This window comes from Neltuma alba, unplaced genomic scaffold (assembly GCF_004799145.2).
Source record: "Neltuma alba isolate B1F8T4 unplaced genomic scaffold, ASM479914v2 tig00013437_pilon, whole genome shotgun sequence".
In the NCBI taxonomy this organism is placed as follows: domain Eukaryota; kingdom Viridiplantae; phylum Streptophyta; class Magnoliopsida; order Fabales; family Fabaceae; genus Neltuma; species Neltuma alba.
In genome coordinates this window covers 15,445-32,878 of record NW_021637684.1, presented here as the reverse complement: position 1 = coordinate 32,878, position 17,434 = coordinate 15,445, and the positions used below count along the sequence as shown (strand labels likewise).

General features: G+C 35.1%; 4 protein-coding genes across 5 annotated transcripts; all 4 read left to right on the top strand.

Annotated features, from left to right (window-relative positions):
* Positions 1-444: 444 nt before the first annotated feature.
* On the top strand, positions 445-6,267 carry LOC114737400 (E3 ubiquitin-protein ligase MBR2). 2 transcript variants are annotated; one of them, XM_028925323.1, is made up of 6 exons: positions 445-647; positions 1,881-3,690; positions 3,979-4,029; positions 4,782-4,880; positions 5,379-5,522; positions 5,765-6,267. In XM_028925323.1, the coding sequence occupies exons 2-6, from the start codon at positions 1,972-1,974 to the stop codon at positions 5,894-5,896; spliced, it is 2,145 nt and encodes a 714-aa protein (XP_028781156.1). In that variant the 5' UTR covers positions 445-647; positions 1,881-1,971; the 3' UTR covers positions 5,897-6,267. The 2 variants fall into 2 exon arrangements, with proteins under 2 accessions (XP_028781156.1, XP_028781157.1); XM_028925324.1 differs by having other exon boundaries at positions 1,868-3,690.
* Positions 6,268-8,992: 2,725 nt separating this feature from the next.
* LOC114737379 (transcription factor bHLH95-like) lies at positions 8,993-10,228 on the top strand. The gene is made up of 3 exons (XM_028925300.1): positions 8,993-9,229; positions 9,460-9,876; positions 10,136-10,228. The coding sequence occupies exons 1-3, from the start codon at positions 8,993-8,995 to the stop codon at positions 10,226-10,228; spliced, it is 747 nt and encodes a 248-aa protein (XP_028781133.1).
* Positions 10,229-13,223: 2,995 nt separating this feature from the next.
* Positions 13,224-14,136, top strand: LOC114737378 (transcription factor bHLH95-like). The gene is made up of 3 exons (XM_028925299.1): positions 13,224-13,421; positions 13,519-13,911; positions 14,038-14,136. The coding sequence occupies exons 1-3, from the start codon at positions 13,224-13,226 to the stop codon at positions 14,134-14,136; spliced, it is 690 nt and encodes a 229-aa protein (XP_028781132.1).
* Positions 14,137-15,815: 1,679 nt separating this feature from the next.
* LOC114737401 (transcription factor bHLH95-like) lies at positions 15,816-16,671 on the top strand. Its single transcript, XM_028925325.1, has 3 exons — positions 15,816-15,983; positions 16,076-16,444; positions 16,579-16,671. The coding sequence occupies exons 1-3, from the start codon at positions 15,816-15,818 to the stop codon at positions 16,669-16,671; spliced, it is 630 nt and encodes a 209-aa protein (XP_028781158.1).
* The last annotated feature ends 763 nt before the right edge of the window (positions 16,672-17,434 follow it).

The following is a 17,434-nucleotide window of genomic DNA, read 5'->3' as shown; positions in this document are numbered from 1 at the left end:
AATCAAATAATATATATATCAATATATTTTTGTCCATTTGCCTTGTCAGCCGGGGTCATTTGGTGTCGTTCTCTGGTAGTTCAGACGTATCTAATAGTATTTACTTATCCATCTAAAACACACACACAGATATGTGTGTGTGTGTGTTTTTTTTTTTTTTTTTGTGAAACGTTTAATCCTTATTTTCCTCACTCTGCGGAAGGGACGGGCATGGCATGGGAGGTTGGGGCGAATATTCTGAATCTAAAGAAACGCCAGCTTCACAATCAGCGCTATGAAATTTCACCTCACGTGGGGCCCACATGGGCTCATGCGAGCTACGTGTACGATCAATGGCGCCTGTGAGGCCACCCCTCAGGACCGAACCCAATGGGCAATGGCCTTCTCTCTCTATGTGAAATGAATGAAATCTTAAATTAGATATTAGGATTACTGTGCTTGTACTCTCTCTCTCTCCCCTTTAATCTCTCACTTCCTCGCTTCCACCCTTATTTTCTCGTTCATGGCTTTCTCATTTGTCGCCTTCTGATCAGCTTCTTCTGTGATGATAAAAATACCAAAATTTGAGTGGGGGAAGAATCGGAGAGAAAAAGCAGAAGCGGAGGCGTTTCTGCTTGACCCATTTGGATTCTCGTTATCCTCTTCAGGTAATCCGCCCTTTTCAGACTCTCTCTATTGCATTTGCTTCCATCTGACTCAATTTTTCTTCGCGAATGCTTGTTCTCATCACGATGATTCTCTGATAATGCTGCTTTTTCCCCGAGAAAGAGGTGTGGATTGCGTTCTCTATTAGGAGGTTTATCCCTTTCCTTGTTTTGGCGTGGAGGGATCGCATCGAGCCGCTAGGTTTTAGCCCTTAAGTTTGCCCCCCTTTTATTTTTCCCCTTTTTCTGGGATATACAATTGATCCGAAGCCATACTGTATTTTCTGGGAAATCTTCGAAGTTCGATTCATTTCTGCTGCTTGCGGTTTGAATCTGGAAAGTTTTATTTCGCTGCTGGATTTGACGTGTCTGCTGGTTACATTGGATTTCCGAAAACCTAGAATTGACCATTGCGAAGCTTCACTTCTTAATTTTCTGGGCGATCTCGGCGTGGTTGTTGTTCCCTTGTGATTATTGGCAACCTTATATATTATCTTAGTATGTCTTGCCTAAAGTTGCTGACATTTACTGTTGCATCGATGGTGTAGGTGGGAATGTGGTGAGCAAAAGATATGCATCGAGACGCTTTTTTATTTTTCTCGTTCATTCCAAGGCTCTTATTGTTAACTTCATTGAGTATAAAATTTACACCCAGAAAATAGGAAGCCAAGTTGTTTTTACAGGTTTCTGAGCTTGTGAATAGCACAATGAGAGATCTAGTATCTCTATCCATATCATTTTCCTATCTTAAGCATCCTCAATAGTTTATTCATTGTCGTTTCATATAAGGCCAGACTTTGTTTTATGGTTTCCGTTTTTCCCTCCTAGATATCTTTATGGAAAATCAGGAGCGCCCCAGCAATTGACTTGCCAATTTCCTATAGACTTTATTAGTGATAAGTCATGTAGGTGATAAGGCTTGTTATTGTTCATCGGTGACAACCTGCTTGTGACAAATTTGTTTTCACTCTTATCTTTTTATTTGAGTTTATTTTTCCTGTTGCATGTACTGGGATCTCAAATAGATATTATTTGTCGAAAGAATATACCATGGCTTTGTGAAATTTTTTATCTCATAAATGATGTTGCTGAAGCAATTTTATGACAATATTGTTTTTCATTCTCTTGTTTTAAGATTTGTCTGTGCTTTACTTTCACTGGAAAAGAAATCTACATATTTTTGTGCCTGGTAAAACTTGTACAAGTTTGCTTCAATGCCAAAGGTGTTCTGTGCAGGTTATTTCTGTGATCTTGGGCGCACCATTGATTAATTTGAAAGTTGAGAAGCTGATTATCTGGTAAATCAGGTTGGATAGATTGAATTCCGATGCAAGGTAACAGAAGGACTCTTGGTTCCTTTCCAGCAATTGTAAGTATGATGCAGGAACCTAGTTCTAGTGGCACTGATATAAATCAGCAGACTTCCTTGAATCACATGCAAAATCCAGTTGATGCTCGGTTGTCAGATTTTCTGGGATCCTCTAGTGAGACTGCATGTTTACGCAACAGTGCTCCTGATGTTCAGAACTTTGATGGATGGAATGCTGGTGAACCTAGTTCTAGTATGAATCTTCACAGTCACGTCAATAATGATGGGCTAAAAGCAGAACATGGTTGGTCTTCTTCATGTGGTGCTTCTGCTGAGGATGTTCTCAGACCAGAAGAACGGCAATTTGATCCAAATAATGTAACTTTCCCTGGTAACTCGAATGCCAACCTATGTGGAAATCAACCCAGAGTTCAGCCTTTCTTCTTGCAAGGTTCCAGCTCCAACCATGGAACCCAGGATGCTGCTTTAAATATGGGTTCCATTGCCAGCCCTCTTAATCATGGGAAAGGAACAGAACCTTGTACCAGTGATAGTATTCACAATACATATGGATTCAATAGTAAGCATACATCATTTGTCAGTGCTTCATATGATCATGTAGGAACTTCATCTGGAAGCTCTGGTTACATTGTTGGGGAAGATAATGATAATTCAAGCTCTTCTTTGGTTAATTGGGGTTCTTCCTGCAAGAGAAAGGCTCTTGAAAGTACTTCTGGGCAGATGTGTAATGGAGGAAGTTCAAGCTCTTTTCTAGAAGCTGAAAGCAGTTGCTGGCGTACTGGGACTCTCAGTTCTAATATTGCTTCCAGCAGTTTAAATTTGTCTAGACCTTCTGAGGATGTTCCTATTAATAATCCTCCAGTAGAGCAGAACCCAAGAAATGAGATGAGGCACATAGCTTCTGATGCATTCCCTTTGATAGGAGTTACGGGAAATGTGAACAGGCCTCTGAGAAGCTTTGATAGGAGGATGAATTATCCACAGCGACAGGAATCTAGGCATCCTAATCATTCTTCTTCCCACCAAACACCTACCTCTCATCCATTTAATGATTCTCTAGAATTAAGGTTAACAGCTGGAGTTACAGCAAGCAATTCTAGTTCTTTTCAGTGTCAGTCACATGTTACGCATGTTCCTGGTTTGCCAGGGAGCACACATTCTCTTCCTTGGAGTGGAGCTTCTAGTTCAAGAGGTGCAAGTTCATCTACTTCTTATAACTCTGCGGAAAGAGAGCTTCGGGAAGAATTGAACTTAAGAATTTTTCCAAGAGACAATCCAGAGCACCCCATCCTTGCACCTTCATCTTCTGGACTTGACCCTACCAGCTGGCATATTTCATCCGGCAATGTGAATAATTCTGGTAGTGCACCTCCTACTTCCTGGATTGGATCCAGTTCAAGTGTCAATTCATTACCTAATCCAAGCTGGATTGTTCCCCATGAAGTTCCAACACGGAGGCAGCTAACATTATCAGATTTCAGTCCCTGGTCCTTTTTTCCATCGATGAACTCAGTATCTGGTAGTCATAATGTTCATTCTGCCTCATCTTCTACTTCTTCTGGTCCTCCTTCCTTTACTCCAGACATGAGCAGCCACCACTCATATGCAAGATTGGCATCATTGATGGAGAGAAGAGGTGATGAAGTTCTTAGTGCACCTCACTCATTGCGTGCTTTAGCTGTTGACATTGAGGGGAGACGCCGATTGATATCTGAGGTACTATACTTGTTATGTTATATTTTCCTTTTGACATAATAGTTTGCATTATTACTTAACAGCTATGCAATTTAGCGGTCATTTAGAACTAATCCATCTCCCTATCTGATGTATTTTGTAATGTACAAGACAGATGGAGCAGGAATTGTGAATTAGTTTCTTATAATTTGCTACCAGTAAACAGACATTTTGATAATTTGAAATCTGATAAATCATTTTGAGCTAGTTTGAATTTGGTGCCATGCTGGTCTTGTCTGAATTAACTGCATATGTTGCTTTGTGTGCCAGATTCGTCAAGTCTTAAGTGCAATGCGCAGGGGTGAGAACTTACGAGCTGAGGTTTGTGTTTTCACTCACAATCTTATATATGTATAGTTGGTGACTTCCTATTGTGTGGTGAAATTAGTGGTAGATGAGTTATTGTCATCGGTTCATTGATGTTGATGGTGTATTAATTTGCTTGCTACTCATTTTCCTTTTATTTTATCTCAGTAAATAAGAATGGGAATATCTAGTTGACAATTTGCAGCTTCCCATGTTTCACCTTCTTTCAGAGGAGATAAGTTTGTGTGTGGTCACAGTTTTTGAGGTAGTTGTGCTTTTCCTTATGTTGAGCATTGCAATGGAAACTGTCTTATGCTGAATATCAAGTTCGTGCCTTTTTTATCACGGGATGCTTGATTTTGACTGCTACCAAGGGTAAATTTGGCCAGATTTTGTGCCTGGCTAGTAAAGCTTGAATGTATGTGAAAGTAAAGGTTTTAAATTTTGCAAATTCAATTAGATTCTTAGTTAAGTTCATATGTTGAGCTTAGCAACTTTAATATATCTTATTTCTGAACGATAATAATTTAGGTTTGGACCAAATAATGGGTGTGCAATTCTCACAACCTGGCCCCACTATCTGAACTTCATTGGAAGCGAACATATAGGAAAAACAGTCGTGATCTTTATGATGTGTATGTTGTTTTTGAATTAAACTCTGTGCTGGTAGCTTGTGAGGGCAATATTTAAGTTGGACTTAGTAATACGCTATGCTGATAATCGAGAATACTAACTTGAAGATGTTTCCTGTGTTACTCGTGATTCAGGATTATATGCTCTTTGACCCGTTCATATATCATGGTATGGCTGAACTACATGATAGGCACAGGGACCTGCGCCTTGATGTTGATAACATGTCTTATGAGGTAAAAGAAAGAAAGATTGAATTCCCTTACATGTTCCATTGAAAAGAAATTGTTCCTAATTTATGTTCCATAAAAGTTGGCTTTCTGAACCGGACAAAATACAATTCTCTTCCTTGAGAGAATTTATGACAGCGTCTAATTATAGGCACGAATTTCTCTTAAAACAAAAGATGCTTCAAGTAAGTCCGATGAAAAAGTCCTCTTATTGTGACGAACCTTCCATATGCCCCTGCAAGTAAAGATATTCATCATATGAAGGTGTTAATGGAAGGTATTTTAGTGAAAACTTGTGTCGTTGGGTCTCTGACGGCTAGAATTTGGAGCCAGACAGATCCCCTGCTCTAATTGGAGGTAGTTGTAGTATAGTTTTGAAGTAGAGAGAGGCCCGTGCACATTTTAATAATAGAGGAGAGGCTGTGTGCTTAAGCTCTCCCTCATGGGAGAGGGGAATATGTGTTTCCCTCATGTTGCTTCTCTCAAGTGTCACTGGGATTTCAGGAATTGCTGGCATTGGAGGAGCGCATCGGAGATGTGAGCACTGGATTGAGCGAGGATACCATTATGACGTTGATGAAACATCGGATCTACACGTCTGTCATGACTGAGTCTTCTACAGATATGGAACCTTGTTGTATCTGTCAGGTATTTACAGTGGTTGTCTCAGATAGTTTGAGGTGGTGTTTGGATTAGCTTCTCATAAGTATTTTCATGCAAACTAAGACAAAACTCCTCTCGCATACTTATCTTGTATACTGTAAAATCATTTTTAAAAAGCAAATCTAAACCCACTCTAAGAAAAGCGGTGCGGAATAATGCTCGTACGTTATAGCTCATAACTGTTATATACCTGTCAATGACTGCATTTAATTGTCCATCAATGGCAGGAGCAATACGCTGATGGGGAGGATGTAGCCTCACTAGATTGTGGACACGAATTCCACACCGACTGTATCAAGCAGTGGCTAATGCAGAAGAACCTGTGCCCTATTTGCAAAACAACAGCCTTAGCAAGATGATGGAGAATCTCTATCAAGTTGAACCTGAAAGAACTGTCTTTTAAGACTTTAGACCTTAGCTTTATTTCATTTGATGAACTTGCTGCTCCTTATGAGTGACAGGACTTTGCCATCTGATGGATAGGAAAGGAAACTCAATTAAAAAAACGGTTAAAAAAGACAGAGTAAAGAAATTGGTGCTTGAGTAATAGAATTCTGCATATACATTTTCTTTTCTAAAAAAAATATGGATAATTACAGTTCATTTATGATGTAAAAACCCTTGAACTTTATCTCAATTGTAGGTTTATTGTTGATGTCTGTTGATGTAGAATACCTTGTCTGCCTCTACTGGACACGTACGTGATATGCACTGGCCTGCTTTAACCCAAGCAATGCCTGTCTTGAGTAGTGCTTGCATTGTTTAATCTTTCTTCTTTTTAACTTTCACATTTTTTTTTTGGCCAAAGTTTTTAACTTCACATTAGGTAGGATAATAGTAGATACCCAACAACACGACCGTATGTAGATTCCCTAAAAAACTAAGTAACTGCAGGAATTTTCTTAGTAGATCGAGAATCCGATGATTAAGATAATTTGCGTCAGAGCATAGACTGGTTGAGTTGTGGGCTAAAACCTGACTAGACTATAGTTAAGTTAATGAAAATAATGAACATATATATATTTGAGCGAGAGGGATTCCCATTGATATGTATAAATATGTTCTTTGATTTATTTAACGTAAACATCTTTATTTAGTAAGAACTATTTAAGAATCCTTTCCGATCCGTTGCTGTTGGTAATGATGAGTGGCCTGAATTCCTAGATTTACTAATTTTTCTGAATGTATTATTCCATGCCGCCTAAGAAGCGGCGTATCTTACTTAAAAATATCGCAAGAACTACCCTCATGGTGTGTAGGGAGAGGATCGCGTGGTTAACACTAAAATTTTCTCAAGAAGAGAATTAGTCATCACTACTGCTGACGTAGTAGATATTCTGAACTTAACAAAAAAAAAAAAAAACTGCTGGAATTTTGTTGTTGTTGTATATAACGAACGTTCATAATATACATTTTCACTAGGGATATGTGTAATGTATAAATATGATAATAACTACTTTTAAATGATTCAAAATCATTTAGAATAGGTACACTACCACCAGATGCATTACCTTAATGGCAAAGTGGTCCCTTTGCATGCTAGGGGTGGGGAGGGTTCTACTTCTATCCCCACACATAGCGTCTCAAAATAAACATATAAAAAAGGTTTATCCAAATTTTTTCCAATTAAATTAATTATGTTTTGACACTATTTTATCATGAAAATTTGCCTTCTGCGCCATTTTTTGACGGAATCTTCTACGGCATTTATTCCTTGGGCAAACAAAATCTAGTAAAAACTTAAAAACATTGCTACCATCTATTGTTGCCTAGCATTGATCAGGTTCATATTGGATATTGCTAGTAGCATTCATGTTAATCCACACGCGAGAAAAGTAGGTTCATTTAACGAGGACAATTAGAACATCCAAAATGTGAAAATAAGTTAAGTTAGTTATCTGTAATAAATATGTATTGTCTTTTCTAAAATATCCTTGCTAATCAAATTTATTGACTAGAACTACTATTATTAGAAGACTATCTTAAGAAAAAATGAATAAATATGAGAGACAAAGTGTATTGGGATTTTATATTGAGGATCAAAATAAAAGTCAAACGAGGTCTTATATTAAGAAGGGAATGTAGTAATAGACATGAAATAAAAATATCACATTGGTAATCTAGGAAAACAATTTAGAATGCAATTATAATAGAAATGCAATGATAAATTTTACTTGCATGGCGAGCCTCAAGCGATCCAAAAATCCAACTAAATATGTGACAAGCACAAAAGACGCCAATGATTCAAAATCAGGGCTCCATCTAAACATGTTAGGTAGACTTAACGCGAGAACAAGTAGGTATCGACAATATCCTTTGATTAGTTAACATGAGTTGGGGTGCTCGTAACTTAAGCACTGAATATGGACTGTCAAAATAAAAAACTAGACGATTTAGAATTAGTATTATTATTTTTTTACCAAAAATAATTAATATTATTTTATTTTTAAATTTCCAATGATTTTTGTTGTAATAGATGTATAATCTAAAATAAAGAATATTAACCTTTTACTTTTCATTGTATAAAAAAATTGTATTAAAATTTTTAAATCTAGGTTGTTCAAATCAGATTCAACACATAAATCTCATTATTGAAGTGTTAAGCACCGGTATTCTAAGCAATCTCATATATACATATATAAAATGCCGGTTTCAATCGACTTATTTTAAGTAATTTTGTGATGTTATGTCAGAGAAATTGTCTCATAAAACACAAATTAAAATGATTGTTTGCACTTTGTAATGAAACTAAATTCCATAAAAACATGGTATATATATCTTACTTAACTCTTGATGCATATGGGGAATAATTTTCTCTTTCTTCAAAAACCCTGTGATTATCCTACTGCTTCTGTTGGTGAGGCTCCAGAAGTTGCTGGGTGGACGACTTTGAAGTGCTTGGGATAACTCCAAGGGGTGCAGGTTCATCTCATGCAACCCAATAGCAAATAACGTTTTTACAGTGGGGATAACACGCGTTGCTGAGCATCTTCTCCATCTAAAGCTTCACCTAGCATCAGTTATGTTTTCAAAAATTTATTCTGAAACTGTGATTTAAAGAGATTTTAACTGATATTCACATATTGCTCTCCATGCGAGAGGTTCTGTTTCCCAGGCCAGACAGCTCACAGTTATATTGCAGAAGGAGGTCACACAATTCATATTCACACAACATATTCCTTCCTTCTCATGTGAAGTCTCATTCAACTTTGTTACAAACCTAAACAAAGTTGAAACTCTAACGCCAGAGGTTTAACAAATATCTTCTGTTTCACTCTGAGATAGCCAGAAGATGAAAAACCATGTGAAGGAAGAAACAACCAAGAGGACTGTTATTAGAACTACTATAGCCGACTGTATGAGAGAACAAACCCTTGGTCTCTTCAGGCTGCTTCATTGCTTTATAAATAGAGTTCTTCAACGCCAACCTTTCACATCTCTCTCTCTCTAAAGCCATGTCTTTTGCAGATAATAGGGAACAAGAGAGGGAAATCCGGTCCAGTTGTTCAGATAATTCTGATAAACTCATGGACAAGCATTCTAATTCAAATCGTCCTTCAATGACAAGAGGCAAGGAGAAGCGTGTTACTGCTACTGGTCATGAGATGGATACTATTCACAGGGACAGGCGTAAGAAAATCAAAACCTTGTTTGATAGCCTTCAAGCTATGCTCCCTCATGTGCCCAAGAAGGTAAATTAATTAACTGCTTCAACTTTAATTCCTCGCTATTCTAAGTTTGGGAATCTCTTTGTCATTTAGATGATATACTCGAATACTATGATCTTTTACGTAGTCATGACCTTGTAGCCTAGGGGCACTTTGCTCTCCCTTGCTAAAAATCACAGGTTCAGTCTCACATATATCACTTGTAATTCCAAAGGAAAAACAAAGCTATGATCTTTCTCTCATCTCTTTTGCAGGCTGACAAAGTGACAGTAGTTGATGAAACATTGAACTACATAAGAAATTTGGAGGAAACTTTGAAAGATCTGGAAACGAAGAAAAAGGAACGACTTCAATCTTCTGTGGGCTCTAATGTGGGTAATCCCAGTGGAACTTCAAGAGAGGCTTTCATAGCTGAACAAGTAGCTTCCTCCTCACCCACCCCAAGTCCTCCAAGTCCTCATAATAATAACTCAGTAGGGTTCCAAACTTGGACTTCTCCGAATGTGGTTGTCAACATTTGTGGCCAAGACGCACAATTCAGTGTTTGCTCTTACAAGAACCGCTGCCTCTTCAGCAGCATCTGCTGTGTTCTCGAGAAGTATAAGATTGAGGTTTTGTCTTCTCACATTTCATGTGACAATAGTCGCAGGTTCTATATGTTTCAAGCACAGGTAAGTATGCATTATAATTTTATATGTGTTACGTCGCTTTATATATTTATGGTGGAAGAAATTAAACCAATGAAATTCAGGTGAGTCTATTCATGAAGCCTTCAAGTAAAAGTAGTTTAGATATCTTTGCTTTTAATTGTGAAATGGAATTTAGCAATGTCTGCGCTGGATTTTTTTCACGAAAAAAAATCTACATTTTCATTTAATCATGGTACTTAAACGATTTCTAATTTAGGATTATTTGGAATGAATCTTGCAGGTGAACAGAGATTCGGTTCAGCTTCCAGGGGCATTCTCAGCAGAAGAAACATTCAAGCAAGTTGCTGAAGAAATTATTCGGTGTCTCTCCTGAAATCTACCCAGAAAACTCCTGCCTTGTTAATTCGATGTCTTTAATAATCTTCGTTGATTTCTTTTGTGTTTGATCATTTAATGTGTAAACTTTAGATGTGGTTCCGTGGCAGAATAAAGAAAATGGTTTCCTATTCGCTTCTCATATTGGGTAATGTCGTCTTTGTTTTTCGTTCAATTGTAATCCGACCTTTTATATGTGTATTGGATGAGGCTTGTCTCATGTAGTCTAATATTTATTGTTTTTAATATAAGAGTTAAATAAGTAACTTGAGAAGATTAAAAAAATTAGTTAAATAGATTATTTATATTTATCTTTTTTTAATGTAAGAGTTAAATAATTAATTTGAGAAAATTTAAAAAATTAGTTAAATAGTTATTTATAACAAATATGTGTTGACTTTTCTTAACTATTATCTTTAATCATATGCATTAAAACTATTCATTAGTGGAAGCCCTTATAATCAATAGAGATATTTTAGAAAAAACAAAGTGGATTGTAATATTATATTTAAAATCAAATTTTTCTCTAACTAATTCTTATACCACCTCTGATCTAATTATAAGACCTCATTTATAGAGTATAAATGATGTTTTATAATTAGAACTATAAATGAGATCTTATAATTAAGACTGGAAGTAGTATTAAGAAGCGGAGGTAGTAAACATATACAAATATGTTCTACGTACCATGCTAAATGAATTTAAAAAAGAAAGTTCCTACTCAACATTCACAATTTTTCAATCCTTTAAAGGAATTTGCTCAAAAAAGGTTACGATGATATCCCTCTTCTCTCCTAGTTGTTCATCAGGAGATCACGTGGCAGCAACTGACTCTATACTTATAACTTCTGTTAAACCGAAAAATCAGTAGACTCTTTTTCCAACGGAAAAAAAAAATCAGGAGATATCAGTATTATCAAATTGAAACAATGGAGAAAGGACGATTAAAAAAAAAACAGAGTGTATGGATAAGAGATTTATTTGATGATAATAAACAAAATTATAGAATTTCTATTGATTTGTTTCCTAAATCATGCTATTTCCTAAAATGCTTCATCCATCTAACTATTGCATAAGATATTATTTAATTAATGGTGAGTGATCACGTAGAAAATGAAGGACTATACTGGGAATATGCGTGTTTAAAGCAACAACTACATAATTGATTTTGGAGAAAGAAGAAGCATATAATGGAAGATGAAGACATTCAAATATATATACACATATATATATTTATAGACCAAGAAAGAAAGCACAAGCGATAATATTATGCATTCTTGTTTTTTATACAGATGATACTATTTTCCGTCCTAATTATAAGACTTCATTTATTTATAAATTACAAACAAGATCTTATAATTAAGATCGGAGATATTATTATGTATTTTCTAGGTGTTATTATATATTTTGAGCTCTTTTTTTTGTGTGTGTGATAAACTCAGGGCATCCATTGTTGGTAGCAATAACTAATTTTCTCAATGATAGACTTCTTAAAAGAATTTTAGTGCTCACCACAAGACATATATTCTGAGTTTTTATTGCAATGCCACCTATCTAAAAGAGCTATTATACATTATGCGTTAAAAATTTACATTGGTTCTAAGTGAAAGTTGTGGGTGGGTTTGTAAAACCCTTAATGTGGTCTTCCCCGCTAAGAGTTGTAGATTAACACAAACCTAGCAAGTATATTTGGTGAGATAATTAAAAGAATCTTATAGTTTGAGGTTATTTTAGAACAATGGGTTTTTTAAGCAGAAGAAAAATTATGTCATAATTGCGATTCTTATAGCATAGGAAAAATCTCTCCAATGTTTCTTTTATAAGGTATCAAATTAAACTATGATGAATTTCTTATATTTCTCGGTTTTTTTACTCTCTTAATTTTGCTGATGTCTGATAATTTCAGCTACTTAATAATAATGAATCCATCCAATTAATTATTGAGTAACTAATTCTTTCACTTTGACATATGTAATATTCTTATAACTTTAAATGATATATATATATATATATATATATATTCTAGAAGAAATCGTATCCAGCTCATTTCACACACACACACACACACACACACGTGTGCTTGCCTAGCTAGTATATATGTGATTGCATTTACCATTGATATTACTGCTTTAATTCTGGATTATTAGCCAAGCTAAGGTCACATTTTTGTCACCTGTTCTTTCATTATCTAGGCTGGCGTCTCAACGTTATGAGCATCCAGCTCATACATAATCAGACTACTATAACATTCACGTGTGATATTTTTGTAACGGTAAATAAAATGATGGATATTCTAGCAGAAGGAATCATATCCATCTCATTTCATATGCATGCATCCTCGCCTATTTGTGATTGCATTTGCCCTGATATCCCTCCCATCCTGATCGTAGAAGCTAGTTAGATGCTACTTTCAGTCTTAATATAAAATTTAGTTGACTAATTTGTGAAGATTAAAAAAATTATTTAATTATAACATATGTTACATGATCTCTCTAAAATATTTGTATGTATTATTAGATAATATATCAATTTATAAGTGAAGCCAATTAGTTGGAAGAAAAACAATAAATATAAATATTTTAAAGTAATTCAGTAACTTTTTTATTGTCTCCAAATTAGTCAATTGGGTTTTATAATAAGGATGAGAGGTAGTAGTTAATTTTAATCCTACAAGTAGGACCTTAATTTATTTTATCACTCATATTATTATCAAATTTTCTCATATTAATTTATCTAACTTATAAATTAATATATAACACATAATATTAAGTATATTTTAAAAAGATAATGTTAATTTTAATAATTAAGATTAAGCAATTTATTTAGCTTCTTTATTCTTAACTTTGGATTCTTAGCCAAGCTGACATTTTTGTCACCTGTTCCTTCATTATCTATCCTGGCATCTCAATGTTATAAGTATCCCTCTCTATTCTCCATCTTAGCATCTCCACAGACAAACTTCCTCATTCTCATTACTCCACACATAAACAACCATGTCTGCTAATCTCTCAAACTCAGATAACACTACTGGGGAAATCAGTAGTGTGCAAAGACCCTTGAGACAGAAGAGAGATATCAGCAAGGTTGATGGAGAAAATCATCATACCTCATTAGAGAGAGAAAGAAGGAAGAAGATAAGGTTGCATCTGAGAGAACTTCAAGATTTGGTCCCTTCTGTTCATCACATTAGGGTAAATTGTTCAAGAGTTTCATCTTTTTCGTTTTTCCTTTAGCTTTCTCTAAAAAAAGTTTCCGAGATCTTTTTCTTCCTGTTGTTTTGTGCTGCAGGCAGACCAGGCAACCATTGTTGAAGAAACTATTAAGTACATTAAAACCCTAGAAGATGTTGTTGAGAAGTTGGAGAAAATAAAGAGAGAGAGACTCCAATCTGCCTCCAATAATAATTCTGCTTATCCCACAGCCAGCCAAGGACCTCCCTCCATGGCCACTACTCATCAACTCACATCAGTTCCACAAAACCCCAAAGGGTTTCAAACTTGGGTTTTTCCAAATGTGGTAGTGAACATTTGTGGGGAAGAAGGTCAGTTCAGAATGTGCTATCCCAACAAGCCAGACCTCTACGGCGACATCGTTTGTGTTCTTCACAAGTATAACATTCAGGTTTTGTGTGTCACCATCTCAACTGATGATTATAAAACCTCGTACAAGATTCAAGCACGTGTAAGTGTTCTTTTTTTTTTTTTTTGGTTTGTGTCCCCCAATCTTCAAGCATACAACGGCCTTTTTTTTTTTTTTAATTGGGTGTTTAAGATTTAACATCTATCATTACATTGGTGAATTTTGCAGGCAAATAAGCAGAATTCGGATCCAATTTCAGAGGCATTTTCAGTGGAGGAAGCATTCAAGAGAGCGGCAAGAGACGTATATCTTCTCTCTCCTATGTGAAGTTTCTCCAAGAAATCAAGCTTCATTTGGAGTGTTTTTCATGGCTCAAAAAGTGTTCGAAAGAACTTTTTTTTTTTTTAGTTTGTTTTTAATCTTTGCTGTTTGCTTTTGTGCTTTTCTTTTTTAATGTAAACTCCAGTAGTTGTTCCATGATGGAATTGCAAATGTTTTGCTATAAAAAATTTGTCTCCTCTACATTTATGGTCGTCCCGATATGGATAAAATCTAGTAAAAACTTAATTGCCGAGTAATATTAATGATCAGATCTCTTATGTTACGGATCATTCATGTTAATTCACATCCGAAAAGAGAAGGTTCATATGATGAGGACAATTATATAGAACATCCGAAATGAATTAAAACTGTAATCATCATAATAGATGTGAAATTAATAATCATAATCGTAAATCTAAGAAAACTATTTAGGGGAGTAATAAGAAATTGAGAGAATTACAATCAAATCTAAAAAAAAATTATAAAATAAGTCCTAAAAATTGTCATTGTCTATTATGAAACTTATCAGTATAAATTATTGATGTTGTTATTAAGACTTTTTAATAATTTTTTTTTTTTAGGGCTTGATTATAATTCTTTCTAAGAAATATTACTTTCAAGATCAGCACCCTCAAGGCTATCGAAAAATCTAATTGAAAAAAAAATATTACAAGAGCATAAATAGTGATATTCTTCACTAAATTAGCTGCAATGAGCTGTGTGCTCATCACTTAAATACTAAAGTATTAAAACTATATTGGACAATCTAGAATCAATATGATTTTTTTTCCCACATTTTTAACACTTTTTTTCCATTTTAAGAGATATATAATCTAAAATAAAAATAATCTTTAAACTCATTTGGTGAAAAAAATAAATTTATTATGTGGAAATTACATATTAAAATCTTTAAATTCACTAAAAGACAATATAATAATGACAGAATTATTTCTTCACAAACAAAATTACTAATTTATTAGCTATAGTTATTCTGTCGCTAAATTAATTAATGATGAAAATTCCATCATTAAAATTCATTGCTAATTTGTTGTTTTTTTAGTAATTTGAGCGGTTTTAAATCTGAAAATAGATCTCATAGAAGTGATGAGGACACGCACACCAACCTCGTTTTGGGCGATCTTAACTATCCCACTCATCTTAGGACATGTATGTATACCTTTTAAAATTGTATAACTGTTCTGATTCAAAGAGATTTAACTGATATTCATATATTGCTTTTCCATGTGAGGCTGTGTGTGTCCCAGCTGAACGTTATATTGCAGAAGCCAGAAGGAGTTCACACTACTCATATTCATACATATATGCCTTGCTTCTCATGTGAAGTCTCATTTCAACTTTAATTTGTGGCAACCTATTAAGCCAAGTTTAAAAACTGATCTCTTGTTACTTTCACCCATACTACTGGCGAGTAAATTGGCATTGTAAACTTTTGAAGATGCAAAACCATGTGAAGCGAGAGGTTACTTGTAATATAATCTGCGATGACCGTTGCAACTTTAGCCCACTGTTTAATAGGACCCTTGGAAGGAAAAACGTTGTGCTCCAGAGGCTATCACACTTCATGCTTCTTCCTTAATGCTTTATAAATAGAGTTCTTCATAACACAAACCCTTCACAGTTCTCTCTAAAGCCATTTCTGCAGATAGAGATCAGGAGAGAAGAACATGGAGAAGCACTCTAAGTCTAATAAAGACCCTTCAATGACAAGAGGCAAGGAGAAGCTTGTCACTCGTAGTGATCATGAAATAGATGCTTCTGAGAGGGAGAGGCGTAAGAAAATCAAACAATTGTTTGGTAGCCTTCAAGCTATGCTCCCCCATGTTCCCAAGCAGGTATATATATGTTATTCAATATATGCTTCAACTTTTAATTCCCATAGCCATTTAGTTTTGGGATCTTTCTATCATATTTCTCTTTTTTGCAGGCAGACAAAGTGACAGTAGTGGATGAAACATTGAACTACATAAGAACTTTGGAGGAAACATTGAAAGATCTGCAAAAGAAGAAGCTGGAACGACTTCAATCTTCGTCTGTCGTCCCTAATAATAGTGTCGTAGCTGAACAAGTAGCTTCAATTCCTTCAAGTCCTCGTCGTAAAGGGTTTCAAACTTGGACTTCTCCGAATGTGGTAGTCAACATTTGTGGACAAGAAGCTCAATTCAGTGTATGCTCTTCCAAGAATTACTGCCTCTTCAGCACCATCTGCTGTGTTCTCGAGAAGTATAAGATTGAGGTTGTGTCTGCCCATATTTCATGTGACGATGGTCGCAGGTTCTATATGTTTCAAGCACAGGTAGGTGAATACACACACATATTTATTTATATGGATTGTACTTACAGCTTTATTTATATATATATATATATATATATATATATGTTTAAACGATTCCTAATTGATGAGGATTATTGGGATGAATAATCTTGCAGGTGAACAGAGATTCGGTTAAGCTTCCTGGGGCATTATCAGCAGAGGAAACATTCAAGCAAGCTGCTGAAGAAATTATTCGGAGTCTCTCTTGATCACTTGTCCCCTTTAATCTTCGTTGCTTTCTTTAATTTTGTGTTTAATGTTTTTAATATGTGAACTCAGGATGTGATTCCATGGCAGAATTTAAGAATATGTCTCTCTCTCTCTCTCTCTCACACACACACACACGCACACACGCTGACAAGGAACTCTGGAGATGATGGTATCCCCCAAATTTTTCAGAGTTAATTAGCTCATCAAGAGATTAAGGTGACATACGTAACTCATGACTCTCCACGTTTAGTTAACTTTTGTTAACTGAAAAACCAGGAGATATGAGTATTATGGAATTGAAACTGATTAATTAAGAAATCGTAAGTTAATGGGGAAAGAACGATAAAAATAGTCGTTGGCAAAAAACAAAAGGATAAAAATAGATTCCATTTTGTTCTAAAAAAGATTTTCTGTGACAAACCTGAGATTTTCACGAGGTTAACCTTTTCAAATTTTTTTCCCTTCTAAAATAGATTCCGTTTCGTTGGCCCGTGATTCTGTTGGTAATGATGATTATAATGTTTTGATGATAATTTTAGTATTCTTAAAATACTTCATCTAATTGCATAAGATATTATTTAATTAATAACGGTGACTGTTTACCTGTCAAAAAAATGAAGGAATTAATGGAAAAATTAATGTGTGACTAAATGAACGACTACGTAGATTTTTTTTTTCCTTTTTGAGTAAGCCCAAGTATCCTTTTATTGGAATTAACCTATTCGAGATGCTATTGAACACTAAATACGGACACTTCTCTTA

Bases quoted from the DNA above. Each gene is read 5' to 3' on its own strand.
- LOC114737400 (XM_028925323.1), top strand. From the start codon at position 1,972: ATGCAAGGTAACAGAAGGACTCTTGGTTCCTTTCCAGCAATTGTAAGT. The intron at 4,030-4,781 runs GTTTGTGTTTTC...CTCGTGATTCAG, and splicing joins GTGAGAACTTACGAGCTGAG to GATTATATGCTCTTTGACCC. The intron at 5,523-5,764 runs GTATTTACAGTG...CATCAATGGCAG, and splicing joins AACCTTGTTGTATCTGTCAG to GAGCAATACGCTGATGGGGA.
- LOC114737379 (XM_028925300.1), top strand. From the start codon at position 8,993: ATGTCTTTTGCAGATAATAGGGAACAAGAGAGGGAAATCCGGTCCAGT. The intron at 9,230-9,459 runs GTAAATTAATTA...TCTCTTTTGCAG, and splicing joins TCCCTCATGTGCCCAAGAAG to GCTGACAAAGTGACAGTAGT. The intron at 9,877-10,135 runs GTAAGTATGCAT...TGAATCTTGCAG, and splicing joins TCTATATGTTTCAAGCACAG to GTGAACAGAGATTCGGTTCA.
- LOC114737378 (XM_028925299.1), top strand. From the start codon at position 13,224: ATGTCTGCTAATCTCTCAAACTCAGATAACACTACTGGGGAAATCAGT. The intron at 13,422-13,518 runs GTAAATTGTTCA...TTTGTGCTGCAG, and splicing joins CTTCTGTTCATCACATTAGG to GCAGACCAGGCAACCATTGT. The intron at 13,912-14,037 runs GTAAGTGTTCTT...TGAATTTTGCAG, and splicing joins CGTACAAGATTCAAGCACGT to GCAAATAAGCAGAATTCGGA.
- LOC114737401 (XM_028925325.1), top strand. From the start codon at position 15,816: ATGGAGAAGCACTCTAAGTCTAATAAAGACCCTTCAATGACAAGAGGC. The intron at 15,984-16,075 runs GTATATATATGT...TCTTTTTTGCAG, and splicing joins TCCCCCATGTTCCCAAGCAG to GCAGACAAAGTGACAGTAGT. The intron at 16,445-16,578 runs GTAGGTGAATAC...ATAATCTTGCAG, and splicing joins TCTATATGTTTCAAGCACAG to GTGAACAGAGATTCGGTTAA.